Source organism: Myotis daubentonii, chromosome 7, assembly GCF_963259705.1.
Source record: "Myotis daubentonii chromosome 7, mMyoDau2.1, whole genome shotgun sequence".
NCBI classification, from domain to species: Eukaryota; Metazoa; Chordata; class Mammalia; order Chiroptera; family Vespertilionidae; genus Myotis; species Myotis daubentonii.
The window spans coordinates 37,398,407-37,415,748 of NC_081846.1; the positions used below are offsets into that span (position 1 = coordinate 37,398,407).

At 55.4% G+C, this 17,342-nt stretch overlaps 1 protein-coding gene and 1 pseudogene across 6 annotated transcripts; one reads left to right on the forward strand and one right to left on the reverse strand.

Annotated features, from left to right (window-relative positions):
• The first annotated feature begins 280 nt into the window (after nucleotides 1-280).
• Nucleotides 281-9,414, forward strand: BOK (BCL2 family apoptosis regulator BOK). Of its 6 annotated transcripts, none has more exons than XM_059703880.1 (7): nucleotides 281-559; nucleotides 1,098-1,349; nucleotides 2,010-2,153; nucleotides 3,829-3,957; nucleotides 7,283-7,360; nucleotides 7,746-7,909; nucleotides 8,054-8,711. In XM_059703880.1, the coding sequence occupies exons 2-7, from the start codon at nucleotides 1,127-1,129 to the stop codon at nucleotides 8,057-8,059; spliced, it is 744 nt and encodes a 247-aa protein (XP_059559863.1). In that variant the 5' UTR covers nucleotides 281-559; nucleotides 1,098-1,126; the 3' UTR covers nucleotides 8,060-8,711. The 6 variants fall into 6 exon arrangements, 5 of the variants coding, with proteins under 5 accessions (XP_059559863.1, XP_059559861.1, XP_059559862.1 ...); XM_059703878.1 differs by lacking the exon at nucleotides 8,054-8,711 and adding an exon at nucleotides 8,753-9,414 and having other exon boundaries at nucleotides 285-559; XR_009453789.1 differs by lacking the exons at nucleotides 7,283-7,360; nucleotides 8,054-8,711 and adding an exon at nucleotides 6,807-6,899 and having other exon boundaries at nucleotides 7,746-7,868.
• Nucleotides 9,415-16,003: 6,589 nt separating this feature from the next.
• LOC132239020 (U4 spliceosomal RNA) lies at nucleotides 16,004-16,176 on the reverse strand (annotated as a pseudogene).
• Between the last annotated feature and the right edge of the window lie 1,166 nt (nucleotides 16,177-17,342).

Here is a 17,342-nt window from a genome sequence, read left to right on the forward strand (position 1 = left end):
GAAAATCCCCGGATCCATCTCTAACACAAACCCATGTGGCCAGGGTGATCCGGAATATATAAAGAGCTCTAGGAATCAATAAGAAAATGTGGCCGGGTGTGAACGCAGGTGGGGACTCTTTCCCAACTCAGTGGGGGAAATGGTCTGAGGCCCCAGCTAGGTCCTAATCACTGGGCCTTGCGGGGCAGCTCCTGCCCGCCCTGAGTGGGAACTCACTCAGGCCTCCTTAAGCGGGGAAGCTCCCGCGCGGCTCCGCCCCGGGGGTTGCCTTTCCTTAGAAGGCGAAGCCCCAAGCCTCGCCTTTCGCTGGCGGAGAGTCGCGCGGTGCGCCCCGCGCTCCCCTAGCCTCCGACGCCGCCGCCGGAGCCCTAGGAGCGCGCGAGGCCCCGCGCACTCCGCGCTCCAGCCGGGCTCAGGCGCGGACTGGGCGGGCGCCGGGGCGGGACCGCGTCCTCGAAGGTTTGAATGTTAGGATCCAGATTGCCGGCGACGGCGGCGAGCAGATCCTGAAGCCAGAACTCCTCCTGGGCCCCCGCGCCCGCGACATGCGGCGGGAGAGGTGAGCAGGGCGAGCGCGGCGTCCCTCCCCTGGCAGACGCGCCATGGGAACGGCCAGGCCAGGGACAAACACCGCGGACGGCGCGGCGCGGCGGGGCGCGGAGGTCGTGGCAGGGCTGGGCTGGGGTCCTGGCTAGCTCGGAGCAGGTTGGGCTGTGCCTCCCGTCCGCGCCTCCGCCGACCGTGCACTCCTCTTTGAGCGCGAGCACGGCGGCCCCAGAGCAAATCGCCATTTCCCTTCAGCCTTTTTTTTTTTTTTATCCCCGGCAGCCGCGGGGGGTCTTTGTTATTTAATCCGGAATCTAAAAGAATGTGACTCGGTGTTTTTAAAGACTTGGGGCGGAGAAACGTACGGTTACCCCTGCTGGCCGCAGCTCTTCCCTGGAGCTGTACCCGGCCCGGTCTTTCCGTGCGCCCCGGTGTGGGGCGCGGACTCGATCGAGGTGCACACCGCGCCCCTTCCCGCCCTCCTCGCGCGGCCGGCTTTCCCCTCTGCCAGCTGGGCCGGGCGGGCCGGGCTGAGCGCTGTCTGCCAGCAGGTGCGGCGCCCCCCTCCCGCGTCCCCGCCATGGAGGTGCTGCGGCGCTCTTCGGTTTTTGCCGCCGAGATCATGGACGCCTTTGACCGCTCGCCCACCGACAAGGAGCTGGTGGCCCAAGCTAAGGCGCTCGGCCGGGAGTTCGTGCACGCTCGGCTCCTGCGCGCCGGCCTCTCCTGGAGCGCGCCCGAGCGCGCCGCGCTCGCCCCGGGAGGCCGCCTCGCAGAGGTGTGCACGGTGCTGCTGCGCCTGGGTGAGTGTGGGACCAGGCGGGATGGGTCCCCAGACTGCACCTTCTGAGCTGGTCCGCTGGGTTGGGCCCACTGCACCTTAGGGTACAGCTGTCTCCACAGTGACCTGCCCACGGGGTGACCTGACCAGTACCCTCCACTCCTGGGCCTCAATCTCCCTCTGGGGCAGAGAGGGGGCTGGTCTGGGGGGACGCGGACTCGGACGGGGGCGGAATAGCCATGCGTGGAGGCAGGTTACCCAGGCGATGCTCCCCCTCTCTCACAGTCCTGAATTTACCCCTCTCAGGGGCTCCCTGCACGCTACAGACCTCCCCCAACTTGTCTGCTCAGCCCAGATTTCAGACAGCCTGGCCATAAAGGATAGAAAGCTGTAGGAAGAAAAACGTTTTGGTGGCTACATTTCCAGTGACCCTTGTACTCAGCTGGGCACAAATATCCTTGGTCGGACCACATGCCGGTGTTTATTTTGGAAAATAGGTCCTTTTAGTTACTGGCTGAAATCCTGCTGTCTGCTGCTCTTTTCTCTTGATTTGGAGGCCACCAAGAGTCCCCCTCCCGGCAGAACTGGGTGCCCAGGACAGCTGACACCACCGTGGGGCTGGCCCATATTTGTTTCTGGGATCACACCCAACCCAGTAATTAATTGTCTCCACCTTCTCCAGGGTCTGGACCCCTCACCATGGGCACTGAGGTCCTGACCTCCAGCCATTCTCAGTTCTGGGAGTGGGCACTTGGAGAGCAGGAGGCAGCAAAGATGGACCCTGCCCAGTCCTCTCCAAGCCAAGTGTGGGGAGAGGCTGACACTCGTGTTTGCTTGTCCCTGTTTTGTGTGGCCCCTGGGAGCAGGGTTGTATGTGTATCTGGACTCCCAGGAGTGTGTGTGAGAGACACAGAATCAGTGGGGGCCTGTGCAGGGCTCCAGAAGGGTGGTGTCCCACCTGGGCCATAGGTGTGGAGAGCAAGTGGGTTTGGGGATCAGTCAGGGGTCTAGAGCGCCTGGACTCCCGTGAGGTCAGCTGCCCACTGCTGTTTCTTTTAGCTGGGCTGTGGGGATGACACTGGGGGGGGGGGGCACCTTCTAGACTCTAGAGGACCCCTGGCAGGGCTTGGAGAAGTCCTGGCTGTCCTGGCTTGCCCTGCAACCTGGCACTGGCCTTGTAGGGCTGCCCTTACCCTAAGCCTAGTGTCCCTGTTGTTTAAGCTTGTCTGAAAAGCACTGCAGATCTGATGGGCTCATTTTTGTCCCTTCAGTCCTCTGTCCCACTCTGAGAGCCCCATCCCTTGGGCCTGAGCCTGGGTATTGCACTGGCCCTCTCAGAAACTCGGCCTTCAAGGCCCTTTCCCAGTGTGCAGCCCGGCCACGTCCAGTCCCTGGGGCACAGCCCCTGCCAGATGGCTGAGGGGGCCTTGGAGGGAGGTGACTTGGGTCCCCAGAGTGAGCGTGTCTGTCTCATTCTCTGCATCCTGCCCTGGGCCTGTTGCTGCCTCCCTGCCCCTAGCTCCTCCTCAGCAAACGCCCAGCTCGGGGGACAACGCACACAGGAAGAAGCTGGGTCACTTCCCATGCTCAGTCTCTTGGGATAATTCCCCAGCAGCCCCCAAGGTCTCTGTGGGAACAGCCAGGCCAGCCCTGGGAATTTCCATGCCCCCTCATCACCCCGCCTCAGTTCTGCTTGGTCCAGATCTTAATTAATTAGATAGTGTGCAGCTGGCTCCAGGGATGACTCTGGCGTCCTTATCGACCAGGACTGTCCAGTCGGCGTTTCCCTGTTTGCTTTGGCTGGAGAGGTGGGCTGAGAGACACCCAGTGCGCGTCTGTGGAATTCCCGGCACGCCACTGCCAGGGGCGCCGCAGGGAGCGCAGGCGGCAGGCAGGGCTGGTGACAGGGCCTGTCCTCCAGAGTGTGGCCGCCCATGCACACACCCACTTGGCACAAGCACAGTTGGAGCTCGGGCAGTGCTGGAGGCCCCGGATGATGGCTCAGTTTCTTGGTTCACCAAGCGGTGCCAGGGCCTGAGTGAGAGTGGCCTCTGAGGCAGTGGCCAGGGCTGCCCACCTGTGTGGGTCCAAGTGCCTGCCCTTGTTGGATCTGGCTGCTTGCCCTGTCTGCCTGCTGCCCGGGCAGCTCACTGTGGGCCATGAGTCACCCATCAGGCACGGCCCATGCTCCTCCCGGGATTCCCACCCCACCAGCCCAGCCGGATTGGCCTTAGGTGGGGGTGGCGGGGGAGGAGGGGTAGGGGGAGCTGGCTCGTCAGAAGGGGGGGCCCACAGAGCAGGTTCTGAGAGTGCCCACCCCACCTCCCTGGTCTTCCTCTGCCCGGGGGCTGAGTGGGGGTCAGATATAGGCCGGTCAGTGCAGGAAGGGTTTCCAAGCCAGCTGTGGCAATGGGGCTGAGGAGTGGGCTGGTCCCAGGCCCTTGTGACAGGGGGCCGGGGTCAGGCAGGTGTGGACCCTCTGACCCCCCGTGTGGCTGCAGGGGACGAGCTGGAGCTGATTCGGCCCAGCATCTACCGCAACGTGGCGCGCCAGCTGAACATCTCCCTGCACTCCGAGAGCGTGGTGACCGACGCCTTCCTGGCTGTGGCCGCCCAGATCTTTGCTGCAGGTACGTCTGCATCCAGCCCAGGAAGCCAGCAATGCCAGTGTGGCCCTGGGGTCAGGGCTGGGGCTGGGGCTGTGCTGCTCTCTTGGTAAAGACGGGGGGCCTGCCAGGCAGCTGGCACAGAGCCTCACATGGTTCTTGTTGGACGTTAGCCGGGGCTGCAGTGACCGGAAGTCCTGACCGGGCTGGATGGGGCCAGGGAGTCCTGCACATGTCCTGTGGGGCTTGGGTTTCACTTGGCCAGACGACCAGGGACAGAGCCAGGCCTGAGTCGTAGGCCTCTCTCAGTCGTGGCAAGTGTGGCAGCGAGACACGGGACACAGGACTGGCCCGGACTGTGGGCTGCCAGCTGCAGGGTCCAGCCTCCAGCGCCACCGCTGAGTGGGTCAGTGCTGACCGCCCTGGGCAGAAGTGACCATGGTGAAGACGGCATGAGAGGGGGTGCTTGGGTGGGCTGGGGATGTCTTCCTCCAGAATGTTCTCCCAGTGCTGACCCGGATCCTGGGAAGCCCTGGGGGGTGGAGGGACTGTGACCTGTCAGGCACCTTGTGGAGGGTGAGGTGGGTGGGGCCACGGAGAAAGCAGGAGGGCGAGGTGGGTGTCCTGGCTGACGCCTGCCCTTGGCTCTTCCTGGACTCCCACATCCCTGGCCCGACGCCAGCGCGTGGGTGGCCGCCTGTGTCTGTCTCCAGGCTGTCAGGCAGCTGGTTTACGAGCCCAAGGCTGGCTTTAAAAGGAAGGTTCGTCTGTGAGAAGGCAGCTCTGGCCTGCTAGTGGTTGGGACTGAGCAGGGAGGCGGGGGCCTGGTCCCTGTTGGTTGTGTGTGTGTGAGGGGCCAGAGCATCCTACCTTAGCCTGCCCAGCCTCGCCCAGTGTGGGGACAGGCCTGAGAGGTGCCCTCCTGCTTGTTGCCTGTGGGCTCCTTGTCACCCCTCGTCCATCCCTGCCCTCGGGGTCCTTGGACCCTTTCACCACAGGGTGAGCCCAGCCATCGGGCAGTTGCTGGCCCTTGTCCCTTTCTGCTTTTGGCTCTTGCCAAGCTGCCGCCAGGCCTTGCACAGGCTGACCCCTTCTTTCTCCACTAGGCCTCTGGCTGGGGCTGGGCAGGGGCTGTGCCGGTGCTGTGGGCAGCCCCAGGACTGGAGGGCAGATTCCCACGGCGGCCCCTGCAGTGGTCGAGCCCCCTCCAAGGGAGAGGCAACTTTGGGCTTCTCAATTCGCTTCCGTGGAAAAACTAATTTTTCTCTCCCAGATTAACAGTTGGCAAGAGTTTGCATTTTTTCCCTTATCACAAGAGCAATTATTTTACCACAGAAGAATCAGAAAGTAAAAACTCTTAGAAATAATACTAAAAAGACAACCCAGTTTAAAAATGAACACAGGATCTGAACAGACATTTTTCCAGGGAAGATGTACAAATGGCCAGTAAGCCCACAAAAAGATCAGTAGTTGTCAGTCATTAGGGAGACCCTTGGGCGCCTGGGAGGGCTCAGGTAAGAGCATCAGGTAGCACATGTGTTGGTGAGGATTGGAAGAGTTGGAAAGCCCATACGCTGCTGGCAAGAATGGGAAGAGGGCCGATGCTTGGACGAGTGCCAGAGTCTGTAAGGCAGGTGCCATGAGAGCCGGAGAAATGAGAACACATCGCACAAACTGGCGCCCAGATGTTCAGAGCAGCCAGATTCCTGAGAGTCAGGGAGGTGCAGCGACCCGAGTGTTCATCCCCGGAGTGGTAGACGAGTGGAGTGTGGTCCATCCGCGGGATGGAATGTTATTTGGCTACAAAAGGATGCACCTCAACCTGGATGAGCGTGGACAGCATGGTGAGTGAAAGGAGGCAGACACGCTGGGACACACAGTGATTCCGTAGGTGACGTGTCCACCACAGGCGAGTCCACAGGACGGGTGCCTGGGCCAGCGGATGGGCGTGACTGCTCATGGGGGCAGGTTGCTTTTTGGGGTGATGAGAATGTTCTGGAATGGTTGCGCAGCTTTGTGGATGGACTAAAACACGATATCTCACTTTAGAAGGACGAGTTTAGAGTAGTGATATTACATCTCCATAAATGGTAAAACACAAAGGAAACAGGATGTCCCTGGACTCACTGTCCTCTCAGGGGGCAGCGGGCATCTCTCTGCAGACCGCACCACAGAACCTGCTGTCACGGTCTCAGATTCCAGGCTGTAGCCAGGCGGCGGGCTCCGTCCCCACCGCCCACATCAAGCCTTCACCGGCCCTCTCTCTGTTGAGCACCTGAGGGTGCTGAGCTTAGGGGTGCCCAAAGCCCAGCTATGAGCAGAACGGGACCCGGCCCGGTGCCCTGTGGCATCTGGTAAATGGGGAGCATAGTGTGAGGGCCTGAGTGGCGCTAGGAAGGGGACCTGATTAGACCTGGTGGTGGGGGAACCGTGGCTCTGGCATTTCAGGCTTGGGCCTATTTTGACAGAGGGAAGTAACAGTGACAGGAGGTTTTTAAGCAGGGGAGTGACATGATTTGATTCATCAAGTTTTTATTGAGGTGAAATTCATATAACACAGCTAGCCATTTTAAAGTGTACGATTCCGTGGCATGTAGTGGGGTCACACTGAGCACCACCACCCCGGAGTTTTTCACCATCAGGAGGAATACGCATGCTCATTAGCTGTCCCTCCCCCGACCCCCGGCCCCGTAACCACGGACCTGCTTCCTGGACACCGTGTAGATGGGCTCATACGGGTGGCCTTGGTGTCACTGCCCTTGCTGAGTGGACATCAGAGGTGTGTCCAGGCTGCAGTGAGTGTCCACGCCTCACTCCTTACGGCCGAGTCACCACCATTGTCTGGATGACCTTAGTGCATTTGTCATTTCCAGCTTTTGGTGATTGGGAATAAGGCTGCTGTGAACTTCGTGACCAAGTTTCTGCTCAAGCTGATTTCTGATTCGTATCGATAGCTGGGCTGCTGTGTGGGTAGACGGAAGGGCTTCATCTCTGCCCGCGTGTCCTCTCAGCCTGCAGGTGGCTGTGCGTCCATTGCGAGGCTGCAGCTGCCTGGGGCTCATGTTGCCGTCTGAGTTCTGATCTCGTGGACTACAGTCTGCATCCCATTGTAATGCACCCTCAGGTTATTAGAGCATTTTTCATGTCTAATGCATTATTTCTGTTTCTCCTTTTGTGAATCAGCAGTTCATGTTCTGTGCTTATTTCTTTTGAAAGGTTTCGCTTTTTTCTCATTAATTTATAAAATATTTTTATATATTAAGGGAATTCATACCATATAATGTGCAAGTATTCTTCTCTGGGTGGTTCTTCTCAGCTCTACCTCCCCCCCCCCCCCCCACACACACAGCTTGGTGGTCTGGAGAGGCCCTTCCTCCCATGGAACACCCTGCTGCCCCGCAGAGAGGGTGCCCAGGGGGACAGACAGGTGGGCAGGTGTGCCTCAGAGCTTCTTACTGTCCACTGTGTCCAGCTGCAAGTCAGTGAGCACCCTCCACCCCCTCAGCTTCCTCCTCGCTGAATACGTTGCCGTCCCATTGCCTCCTCCAGGAGATGGGGGCTGAGCAGGGTCGTCCGGGGCTCTGGCACAAGTGCACAGTTGGGCAGTGGAGTCCAAAGAAATCTCTGCCTAAGAACTACCCAAAGGGTGGGCAGGACTGACCTGCAGCAGATGATGGCCAGGCACCTGTTCAGGGGGCGCTGTGGGGAGGGGCTAGCCCCCTGAGTTTCACCCCCAGCCATCATGGGACCCCGCGGGCTGGATGGAGCAGGGTTTTGGTGGCCTTCTGCTGACCAGCATCTTCCCCCTGCAGGCATCACGTGGGGCAAGGTGGTGTCCCTGTACTTGGTGGCTGCGGGGCTGGCTGTGGACTGTGTGCGGCAGGCCCAGCCCGCCATGGTTCATGCTCTCGTCGATTGCCTCGGGGAATTTGTGCGCAAGACCCTGGCAACCTGGCTGCGAAGGCGCGGTGGATGGGTGAGTGGGGTCTGGGGGTGCAGGGGTGCTGGGAAGGGGAGTGGTGTTAAAGGTGGGAGGACGAGTAAGGGTTGGGCTGCTGGGTCCAGGACTGGCCTCCTGCCCCACCTCAGTGTTGACCTGTCCCTCCACCCCCAACTCCAGCTCTAAAGACCCGCTGCCTGGCCCCTGCACTGCAGAAGGCGGCCTGGGGAGGGACTTCAGGCCTGAGAGGGAAAGGCCAGCACTGCCCTGCCCTGCCCTCCCCACGGGCTCCAGTGCCTAGTGAGCGATGGCATTGGTCATCTCCAACACTGTCTCCATGCTCCTAACTACTCACCTGGCCCAGCCAGACCGTGGGGGCTGCTGGGCCCTGGGCGTGGGGCGGGGCACCCTCACCCATAGATCTGTTTTCTCTGTAAAATAGGTGGGACACACTGGCAGGAGTGTCGAGCTCAGCCCTCTGTTGAGGTTGCAGCCAAGGGCTGTGGTCTCATCTGAAGGGGGCATTGGGCGGGGAGGTATTGCCTCCAGGTGACTCCCGTGGCTGTGGCACCCCCAGCACAGGGACTCTGAGGCCTCTGTCCTCCCCGGCCCGCTCCCACTGGAGCCCCACTGGGGCTGGACATGGTGGCTTCCTGGCATGGGGCCCAGCTGCCTCCACTCCCACCTGCGCTCCCTTCCCTTCTCACCATCTGAATCCTCATGGAGGGGTTTGGTCCCTGCTGGAGCCTTCAGTCCCCACCAGACCACAGACCTTCCCTCCATGGCTCAGTGCTCCCTGTCGGCTCGGCTGACACAGGTGGAAGGCTCGGGGGCCTCCGCTCCCCAGCTCTGTTCTCAACTGTCCCTTCCTCCCTGCAGACCGACATCCTCAAGTGTGTGGTCAGCAGCAACCCTGGCTTCCACTCCCATTGGCTTGTGACTGCACTCTGCAGCTTCGGCCGCTTCCTGAAGGCTGCCTTCTTTGTGCTGTTGCCAGAAAGATGAACCTGGCCCTGGAACCAGGAGGCTCTGGGCCGAGGCACCGCCCTCCTCCCGCAGAGCCCCTCCTCCCGCGAGCCCCTTCTCTGTACACCCAGACCCTTGGGAAGTGGGAACGCAGGCTCCCCTGGGCCTGGAGCTGGCCTTCAGTGCCCACCTGTGGCCCTGCTCCATTGTGCCTCTTGTGGAGCCAGAAGGTCAGGGTGACCTCCCGGGCCCAAAAGGAAGGCAGCTGGGAACACCAAACTCTCACCTGACACCGGGGTCCCATCCACGAAGGGTGACCATGTCAGGACATTGGACCTGAAGGTGACTTGGGCCTGGCCAAGGCTAGAGGAGCCGTGGGATCTTACCGACCCCACAGAGCATAAGGCTCATGTGCTGTTGCTTAATCCATCCCTGGCGGGAGAGCGCACCCACCTGTGGCAGGGACCGGGATTGGGCTCCAGGCCGGCACCCCTGATCCGTGAATGCACCAACTCCTGACCTACGAGGACGGGGTGTGTGTTCGATTCCAATAAAGCGTCATTGCAGTGGAAGGCCACCTGCCTGCGTCTGTGTGCCTATCCTGCGGCTGCCCGGACCGGACAGGAGGCAGGTGAATCCTGCGTGATAGGCCGTCTTCCCTCATCGGCTGCCCTCTGCTCCTGTGGGCCACAAGCAGGAGCTCGCACACCAGCACGCACACACAGGGGAACAAGAGCAGGGTGCCCAGTCGCCCTACTCCCCACAAACCCCGTCCGTCCCTGCCATCCCATCCCTTTGCTTGGCTCACACAGCCCTTTCCCCACCGCAGCCTGCCCCATGGCCCTGAGCCTGGCTCCCGTCTGTCCCCAGCAGGGCCTGTCCCCTGCAGCCCACCCGACTCCCGCTCAAGCCACAGGCACACGGCACAGGAGGCCTGCAATGTGGCTTCTCAGCCTCAGTTTCCCTTTCTGCACAAGGCAGGTTGAGCCAGACAACTGCTAAGGTCCAGCCCTGCTTCCCGTGCAGCCTCGGGAAGAAGGGGCCGATGGCGCAGCTTTCCTCACTGCCCCCGTTGCCCCTCCCGGCCCCTACCCCCTGCACTGTCCCCTCAGCCTCTGCTCAGCACCCCTTCCCCAGTGGCCTTGCAGTGTGAGGTCTGGCAGGTGGAGAGAAGGAAGGGAGCAGGCAGGAGAAAGGGATGGGGGGTGGAGAGGAAGAGGACAGCCTCAGACCAGTGCTACACAAGGCCACCCTGCCTGCCCCCGCCTTCTGTCATTCACTTGGACCAAATGTGCTGGCATTTCCAGCATAAGAAGGTAATGTTTCAGACGCTGAGAGCACTCAGGAGCACAGGGGTGAGGTGACACATCAGTGGTCTATGCATATGCAGGTTGAAGACACTGGGAGAGGTGCCCCATTTCCAACAGCAGCAAAGGATCACGTTCTAGGTGTGAGCCAGGCGGGCGTGAAGCCTCTGTGAGGACAATCAGGACCCTAAAGACACCCAAGTAGACGAGCAGACAGAAACACCAGCTTCCGGAGAGGAAACCCACGCGAGGAGACAGTTCTCCACGTTTATAAACTTAATGTAATCCTTACCAAAAAAATACCAGAATTTTTTTTCCTAAGTTTAAACAAGCTAGTTATAAAGTTCATATGAGAGAAACCAAAAAGTAAAAACAGCCAGAAAAACCCTGAGAAAGAAGAGGAATGAGGAGGGACTGGGCCATCTCTACGGGCACCCGACCAGATGCAGACGGGCAGACTCGGGACGTCCAGGCTCAGGCCCAGCCCCAGGACAAGCCTGGGAGCGGCGGCAGCTCAGGCAGCAGGGAGGATGGGTTTGTCGCTGATTGTCGACTCAGCGAGCCACTGGGAGAAACACTAAACCAGACCGTACATCCCACTGCACCAGTCAAACTCCAAATGGACCAAAGAGCTAAATATAAAAAATGAAACAAGTACTAGAAAAAAAAAGTGAATTTCTTTGGAACTGAGGAGCGGGCAAAACACTCCCAAATGAGATTAAAATCCAGGAACAGTAAAAGACAACAAAGTAAATGCCCAGCATGAGGGGACCTGCTGGATAAACTGGCACAGGGCTTCTCGGGGTCACCCTACCGCTGGGCTCTGTGAGGGGCAAAAGGTACCTTAGCTTACAATTTTTGTTGTTGTTTGTTTGTTTGTTTTTGGTTAATCTTCACCGGAGGATATTTTTCCATTGATTTTTTAGAGAGAGTGGCAGAGAAGGGGAGAGATAGGAATATTGATGTAAGAGAGACACATCGATTGGTTGCCTCCCACATGTGCCCCAACAGGGGCTGGGGATCAAGCCTGCAACTAAGGTACGTGCCCTTGCCTGGAATCGAACCTGGGACCCTTCAGTCCGAGAGCCGATACTCTATCCACTGAGTCAAACCAACTAGGGCAAACTTACAGTTTTGATTTTGACAATAAAGTAATATAGGATGTTTTACACAAAGCTAACCTAAGAGAACACTCAATTTGTAGAAGTTAAATTAGTTTGTGTATCAGGTTGATGACATAAGCAACCAGAGAAATTGCTCATTCCATTTATATATACTTGAGAAAGGGAGAGAAACAGATCAGTTGCCTCCTGGATGCAGCCCGATCGGGACCGAACCCGCAACCTGGGTATGTGCCCTGACTAGGAATTGAACCAGTGACCTTTCCATGCATGGGTTGAGCCTCACTGGCCAGGGCTCCAATTATATTTTAACTATATCTTTAATGAGGAATGCATAAAAACAGTAACAAAAATATTAAATTTTGCCCTGACCAGTTTGGCACAGTGGATGGAGCGTTGGCCTGTGGACTGAAGGGTCCCAGGTTTGATTCCGGTCAGGCGCATGTGCCTTGGTTGCAGGCACATCCCCAGTAGGGGGTGTGTAGGAGGCAGCTGATTGATGTTTCTCTTTCATTGCTGTTTCTAACTCTATCCCTCTCCCCTCCTCTCTGTAAAAAATCAATAAAATACATTTTTAAAAATATATCAAACTTTTATCAGTAATCTTATTGTTAATAAGAATATTATTATACCAAAATAATTGTGTCCTGTAGAATAAAGCAAATAATTTCAATGTTTTGAAGAACCACGATTTTCATCTAAAAAGATGTAAAATGAAAAATTTTAAGGAAAAAAATTTAAAATCTTAAATTTTGAATTGGAAACAGTGTAGACACATACTTTTTTTTTTTTTTTCCTTCTTAAAAAATGTGTATGCCGCATGCCTAAGCATTTCAGGGTGAAGGGTCATGCAGCACCTTCGTCTCGCATAGTTCAGTGAAAATAAATCAATTATAAAATGATTTTCCGGTTCTGCCCATGGAACAGGCCTGGAAGCATAGCCGCTGCCTGTGGTCTCTGAGTCCCACCCTCTCCAATGCCCCACCCCCAGTAAGAATGGGCTCTGGGGCAGGAGATATGGGGGGCAGTGGTGGTGCTGGGATCATTGGAGCACCTCCCATCTGTCAGAAGAAAAAGGCTGCAGTGGACTAGAATTTCATCAAATGTACAGAAGTACCGGCTCGAGCAGGAGCAGGAGCAGGAGGAGCTGAGGGGTGGTGTGGGGGTGTGAAAAGAGCGCGATCCTCAGGCATCACCCAGGGTTAGCACATTCTTACTCTAACAATTCACAGTTAAAGGTGAGAATGAAGAGGCAGCTGTCCAGACCTCCACACAGGAGGGTCTGAACGTCAGCCCCTGACTGGGCAGGTCCTGGTGGAAGGTCGCATCCCACAGCTTCCTTGTGAGAGGCTTGTCTTCACCTTGAGGGAGCCTGTCCGCTGTTCTTGTGCATCTGGCATAACATGTCTTTGGAATGTCAGGGTAATTTTCACTTCCAGACCCTCAAAACCGGCCCGCTAGCGGCAGGGCAGGGCCGCGTGGAGACGCATCTCGTTGCTGCGTAGTCTCTCCTCACTGTGATTGTGTGAACCATCCTGCACCCAATGTAAAGCAGGCGTGTATCTCTACTTTCCTCTCTAGCCAAGCCTAGAGATTTCCCTGCCACCAGTGGACTTCATGTGAGCTTTCTGCCATCTCTTTTGATCCTAAAAGAACTGCAAAAGCATCCTTCCCTGGAGCACTGTCTCAGTCCATGGAGACCTTACTTCTGGGCATGTCCTCAAAGTCCTGGCTCAAATAAACTCTCAGAAAGGGTTTTTACAAGTTTGAATATTTCTTTTGTCAATAATTGAAAGAGTTATGCTTCTATGCTGGCTTTCTGGTGTGAACATTTTCAGGGAAACAACACTTAGCCTAGTGGAAGCAGGGGAAGTTCTGAGGGAGTCCCAGCCCCGAATGCAGAAGTAATGACAACTGGGCCACCACTCTAATCAAGGGGCTGCATCGGGCGATGTCCTCGGCGGCAAACCTTTCACGTGAAAGGCTGTCCCCTTCCTCAGAGTGAGGACTGGGCACCCTGCAGGGAGTGTGTCCAACAAGAACTCGCCATCCAGCTTCCAGACTACATGAAATAGAGGGGAGAGAGGGACACGGCAGACACTACAAGAAGCTCAGGTGAACTCAGACTGCAGCCTGGGGATGCCTTGAGGAGTAGTGACCAGCTTCCCGACCAGCAGTGGCAGGAGTTGGGGGTAAGATGATTGGTCAGTTATTTGCTTCTCATTTCTCAGCTCTGCTCCGAGTGCTGCCCTCCCAGCTCAGTGCAGGGGTGAGATACAGGGTGTGGGACAGAAGGGGCAGGTGCTGGGGCAGGATTTGGTCAGGTGTGGGGTGTGATGCAGGGGCAGCATGTGGGTTTTGGGATGGGATGCAAGGGCAGGATGTGGAGGTGGGATGTGGGATGCAGGGGCGGGACTTCCTTGATGCTCCCAGCATCTGTTGGCTTCTCTCCAGCAGTGGAGACAGCTGATACCAGCCTTCAAGGTCCCTGGTGCTATGGTCTGAATGTTCGTTTTCCCCAAATCCATGCTGACATCCTAGTCTCCCAGTGATGGTATGAGGAGGTAGGGCTTTTGGAAGAGGTTAAGACATGATGGCTCCATCCTCAGGAGGAATTCGTGCCCTTGCAACGGACCCCAGAGAGATCCCCCCTCCCACTGCCCGTGAGGTTACAGCCGAGATGTGGCTGCGAGGGAGGGGCCCTCATCGGACCCAGTGGATGGCCTTGGGCTTCCAGCCTCCAGACTGTAAGAAATAAATTTCTGTTGTTTATAAGCCCCACCCACCTGTCTGTGGTATTTTTGTTATAGTAGCCGGAATGGATGACAGAAATTGTTACTGAGAAGGGGGTGCTGCTGTAACAATGTCTACAGCGTGGAAGTGGCTTTGGAACTGGTAATGGGTTGAGGTAAGAGTTTTGAGGTGTGGATGGAAAGGGGCACATACTAAACCTGGTAAGTTCAGGGAAGGCCTGGCGTGGAGGCCTTGCAAACTCAGAGATCTAGAGTAACCACAAAGGTTGGTCTGAAATGAAAACTTTTTAAACTAAAAGCAGTTTATGACAGGTAGTCATGTCCTAGGCCACCATTTAAAGTCAATCTTTACCCTGAGCCTATTGTCTTTTTTTTAAAAAATATATTTTATTGATTTTTTACAGAGAGGAAGGGAGAGAGATAGAGAGTCAGAAACATCGATGAGAGAGAAACATCGACCAGCCGCCTCCTGCACATCCCCAACCGAGGATGTGCCCGCAACCCAGGTACATGCCCTTGGCCGGAATCGAACCTGGGACCTTTCAGTCCACAGGCCGACACTCTATCCACTGAGCCAAACCGGTTTCGGCCTATTGTCTTTTTGCATCTACAATAAGACATTGTTGGAATGTCAGAGCAAGTTTCCTTTTTCCGGACCCCTCAAAGCACAGGCACCACTCTGCAGAGACCACTCTCATTGTTATTGAGTTAATTGTTGACTGTTAACTATTCTATACCCACCTATGCAAAAGAAGTATGTCTATCATTTTACTTTTTATCCAATCCCAGAGGTTTCCCCTTTGCTTTCTCTCCTCTCCCTAGTCTATCACCAATGTATTTCATGTAACCCACTTGCTCCTTTTCTTTTGATTGTAATGTATAAAATAAGGTGCAGCCCTGGCTGGTTTGGCTCGGTGGCTGGATTCCCGTTCAGGGGGCGCGTGTGAGGCAACCAATTGATATGTCTCTCTCACATCGATGTTTCTCTTTCTCTCTCTTCCCCCTCTCCTCCCTTCTGTCCACTCTCTCTGGAAATCAATGGAAAAAATATCCTCAGGTGAGGTTTAAAAAAAAGTAACAAAAATTAAAATAAGGTACAAAATTGCCATTCTCTGGAGCATTATCTCAATTCATTGAGATTTTGCTTCCTGGCAATTGATAGAGGTCTATGATAGGAAAAGTCTACATTGCATGAATGGACTGTTTTGGGTGATTCTAGTGATTCAGAGAGAAAAGTGGGGAGTGGAGAGAAAGCCTCTATCATCTTAGAGAAATCTGAGCCACTCAACACTCAACAGAATGTTGTAGAAATACGGATGGTAAAGGCCATTCTGATGACATCTCATACGGAAATGAGGGTCAAGTTCTTAGAAGCTGGAGGGAGGGTGATGGTTGCTATAAAGTGGCAGAGTGCTTGGGGGAACTGTGTCTGTGGCCGAGTTCTGTGGATGGTAGAACGGGTGATTCATGAAACTGGCTATTCGGCAGGAAATTTCTAAGCTAAGTCGAAGTTTTGAAGGAGTTGCCTAATATCTCCTGAATACTATAGTAAAATGCAGGAAGAGAGAAACGACTTACAGAGTTGTTCATCAAAAAGGAAGCAGACTGCCTGGCCAGCGTGGCTCAGTGGTTGAGTGTTGACCTAAGAAACAGGAGGTCATGGTTCCATCCCCAGTGTGGGGTGTGCAGGAGGCAGCCGATCAATGATTCTCTCTCATCATGAATGTTTCTCTCTCTCTCCCTCTCCCTTCCTCTCTGAAACCAACAAGGTATATATATTTTAAAAAGGAAGCAGACCTTGAAAATCTGGAAATTCTCAGCCTGTCCACATTGAAAATAATGAGAAAGCTTGCTCTGAGGAAGCATGACTGGTGTGCCCAGATTTGATAAGGAAATTAGTATTAATTGGCCATCTCAAAGAAGTTAGGGGTGATTTTCTACAACCCTGGGGAAATTAGCCAGCCCCCTACACAGAAGTCAGGGCCTCTAGTCCAAGACCAGGAAGAATGACTGAAGGCATTCAGAAAGCATGGGTGCCCTCCCCTTAGAGGCCCAGAGCAAAAGGGCCTGCTATCCACTTTTTTTTTTTTTCCAATTAGCAATAATCACGCCTCAGATAAACCTCATTGGCTACGATATTGCCACTGCACAATGCTCTCCCATGTATTTGAGCCAGCCCTTTAGGAGGCACAGGCCGCACACATTGGTGGGATGTGTATGAGCCATGGGGGCTGTTACCTCCCCCTAGAGTTTGGAAATTGCAGTGGTGCGGGGGCTCATGACCCAGGCAGAGAGCCAGGCCCTACATAGGTGAGGCCGCTGCAGAGAGCTCCCCATTAGGATGACCCCAGGTGGATAGAGCCACTGGTGTGTTACTGCAGCCCAGGAGGGACCTCTACCCCAGTGGGCCTAGAGGCAGACATGAGGACAGAGGATTATTCTGAGGCCTTCAGGTTTTGGTTTTGCTCAGGACCTGTCACTGCCTGCCCACCCCCTTGGAATGGGAATGTCCAGCCCATGACTGTCCCAACACCTTATTTTGGAGGCACATTCCTTGTCTGGTTTCACAGGTTCACGGCCAGCGAGGGCTGTGCCTCAGGATGAATTGTACCTGAGTTTGACTTGGAGTGCCCAGCCTCCCTGTGTCCTGGCACTTGGGGAACTAGCCGAGTTCCTTACACACTGGCCATGCTCCTCCCATACGATGGCTCAGCGCCAGCCCTGGTTCCTCCTCTGCGCTTCCAGGTGTGCCACCTGATAATGCCTTTTGTCCTTAAGCCACCAACTGGTAATGTCTTTTGTCCCCAATCCCTGGGGGATGGGTAGGATGCAGCTGCTCTTGCAGGTGCTAATCTCTCTGCAGCTGGAGCACCTCCTTCCACATGTATCTGCGCTCCTGGTGTGGTTTCTGATACCCTGGTGTGCTAAGAAAATAAAAGGCTTTGTTTTTAAATGCATATTGAAGCATTTAGGGATCAATGACATTATGTGTGGAATTTTCTTAAAAATACTAGCAAAAAGAAGACAGAAGAACAGGTGAAATCACTGGGATGGAAAAGCTGGCAGGTGTTAAAACTGGGTGACAGGTACACAGGTCAGTGTATGTCTGCAAACTCATAATCAACAAAGAAAGAAATCCAAGTAATAATATATTACAGAGTAATAAAATAAGACGTACATAATGACGCTAATTTCACAACTACCCTCTTGCCTTGGGAACACCTTTTGTCCTTATGGAAATGGGGTCCTCAGGCTCCTTTAGCTCATTAAAAATCACGGCAACTCTTTCTGTCCGTCTTTGTCTTTAGCTTATGATTGACCA

Bases quoted from the DNA above. Each gene is read 5' to 3' on its own strand.
- BOK (XM_059703878.1), top strand. From the start codon at position 1,127: ATGGAGGTGCTGCGGCGCTCTTCGGTTTTTGCCGCCGAGATCATGGAC. The intron at 1,350-2,009 runs GTGAGTGTGGGA...CACCTTCTCCAG, and splicing joins CACGGTGCTGCTGCGCCTGG to GGTCTGGACCCCTCACCATG. The intron at 2,154-3,828 runs GTGTTTGCTTGT...GTGTGGCTGCAG, and splicing joins GTGGGGAGAGGCTGACACTC to GGGACGAGCTGGAGCTGATT.